The following is a 2,560-nucleotide window of genomic DNA, read 5'->3' as shown; positions in this document are numbered from 1 at the left end:
ATTCAGTCCTAATTTTATTTGCAAGACTATATGCTCTATTTTTTTTCAAGTTTTAAAAAGCATTTAATTTATTGAAAGGAGGTGTTGCAACCACTCTTGTTTACATAGTTCTGCTTGTATTTGTTGTTTTGCTCTGTACTGAAACATAAATAAAGTTTTTCACATTATTTTCAGGCAGGGGTTGTGATAGAGTTTCTTTGTGTTTGTAGTTATTTACATATTATCATTTGGTGTTTGTCACTTCACCATGGGAAAAGAGATTTGGGGGTGTTTTCAGTGTGAGTGTTTATGTTAAGAGTGAGTACACTTAAGAGCCACTGGGCTTAAAGAAGGATGTGAATGAGGCCCATTTACTTAGGTCCAAAGAGCTTCATTCACAAAACAAGTCCTCCACCACTGAATTCCATTCTCTTTGGAGGCAGCCCCATGGACTGACACTTGTAAACAGCCAGTGCCAAACCCATCAGGTTCCCAATGAGATAGACCAAACCCTGAAGAAACTTCTGGCTTGAACTCTCTAGCATCTTGAAAGTGGCTGAGATGGCCATGAGTGCCTGGATAGGCCGCCAAGCCATCATGCATACCATTATAGGAGGGAAGATGGAGATGGTGTTGCCTGCCATGTACATGATGAAGAGATTCATGGGAATCTGTTTGAGGGGACCCAAGGCGATGTCCCAGCAGCGCTTCTTCACCAGGATCCGGTCCGTCTCCTGCACGCTGGTATCCGGCACTTGCTTGTCCAAGTAACCGACTGGGTACAATGAGTCTCCCTGGCCGCTGCCCCGGTCACTTCGGCCCCTGCTGCCTCCGCCGGGCCCGCTCAACTCAATAGCCCACTTGAATCGCCGGCCTCGGTTGGCTACCAGGCCGCCCTGAGCCATCATGACGACCGCCGTCTCCCGAAGCCGCCGAGGTCCGGACGCCGAGCCTATTCTATATATTTTTATGTGCTGCCGGCACCTGTGTGCCCTTGTCTCTTTTGGTCTCTTTCGGTCATCACTGTCCAGATGTATTATTTCATCGTGAGGTTTGCAAAAGTGGCTTTAAGTCTCTAGTACCAATTAAACCCAGGGCCTGGTGCTTGCAGAGATTCTACCAGTTGAGCCACCCAGCCTCTCTGCATTTTGATTCTGACATAGAGACTCCTAACTTTGAGCTGGCCTCAAACTTGTGATCCTCCTGCCTCCACTTCTTGAACATCTGAGATTGCAGACATGCGCACCATGCCTGGGTGCAAACATGACATTTTAGTTCTTGTTCCTTCCTCATTTGTTCTATGGAATCTTTCTATAAGGAAGTTATCCTACCAGAACTATTCGATTACCTTATGATATAGTTTAATCAGGAAAAACAGTGACATGTTTGTTTCTCTGCATTTACCAGTATTCAGAATGGTGGATTGGTTCCCTTACATCCTCCAGAGTTGACCAAAGAGATTTTTTTCTTTTGTAGTGCCATCAGGAACTTGTGAATGTTAACGTATTTGATGTGTTTCAATTCATGTGCTAGAAAGCAAAGGTGGCCAAGTTTGGAATTGGAAAGCCTTGAAAAGTTTTAAAAGTTTAAAAAACTTTTCAGATATAAGCTTATACCGTAGTTTCAATTCAAATGTATAACTAAAGGGCTTTTTGATTTAATTTGGAATATCTTCCTGTTGTGAAAATCTTGGTTCTTATTGACAATGGAATAGATGCTTATGTGCTTCATTCTCTTTTATGGTAGAATATCTATATATATATCTCTATATATATCTCTATATATGTACACACATGCATACATGCATGTCTCCATATATAGTGTGTGTACATTATATATGTGTCACTAAAACTGATTTTTACAGATAGTTAATAGTATAACAATTTGAGGTTCTTATATGTATCTCACTATAGATATACAATTGATGTACTGCATTTTCAGAGTGTTTGAAATAATCTATCTCCACATCAAGTCACGAATGTAATGCAGTTATGTATATTTTATTTTTGTTGTATTCCGAACACTCAGGTGGGCCTCAAACCCACAACAATAGTCAGGGGTTGGCTGTGGCCAGGAGCTCTGTGCTCATGGGCTTGTCATTCTTTTGTGATGGATTCCTAGAAGGCCTGCCTGTGGTAGAGGGTTAGAGTTCATATTACTTTGCTTGCTCTCCACCCAAGTCACCTCCCATCCCACTGGTACCTTTCTGCATCCCTCCAGCAGTGATGGCAGCACCAACTGCTACTGCCAATGTTCTAGACTTTGCCACTCATGGAGGAACATGGCGTGTATTTTTAATTTGATTTTTTTCTTATAATGTCTGAAGTTGACATCTTTTTGTATAGCATTTGTATCTTATTTTCTGTGAATTGTTGGCATAGTCCTGGGTTTCTTTTTGTTGTTTGTTCCTTTGCTCCTCTTCTATATTGATCTTTCATTTTTAACAAGTTCTTTATAAATTGGACATTTTAACACTTTATTTAAGAAATGTCAACATTTCCCCCTAGTTTGACATTTATCTCCTTTCTTTCCTTATGGTATGCTTGCCATATAAAAATGTATTTTTAATTTTCTTAGTTTT

The 2,560-nt window shown here is 40.7% G+C and overlaps 1 protein-coding gene across 1 annotated transcript; it reads right to left on the bottom strand.

The window, feature by feature from the left end:
* Positions 1–374: 374 nt before the first annotated feature.
* Positions 375–926, bottom strand: LOC125362437 (ER membrane protein complex subunit 4-like). Its single transcript, XM_048361285.1, has one exon. It carries the CDS (start codon positions 885–887, stop codon positions 375–377), a length of 513 nt encoding a protein of 170 aa, XP_048217242.1. The 5' UTR covers positions 888–926.
* Between the last annotated feature and the right edge of the window lie 1,634 nt (positions 927–2,560).

This window comes from Perognathus longimembris, chromosome 13 (genome assembly GCF_023159225.1).
Source record: "Perognathus longimembris pacificus isolate PPM17 chromosome 13, ASM2315922v1, whole genome shotgun sequence".
NCBI classification, from domain to species: domain Eukaryota; kingdom Metazoa; phylum Chordata; class Mammalia; order Rodentia; family Heteromyidae; genus Perognathus; species Perognathus longimembris.
The sequence above is the reverse complement of the archived record's forward strand: the minus strand, read 5'-3'. Positions and strand labels throughout refer to the sequence as shown.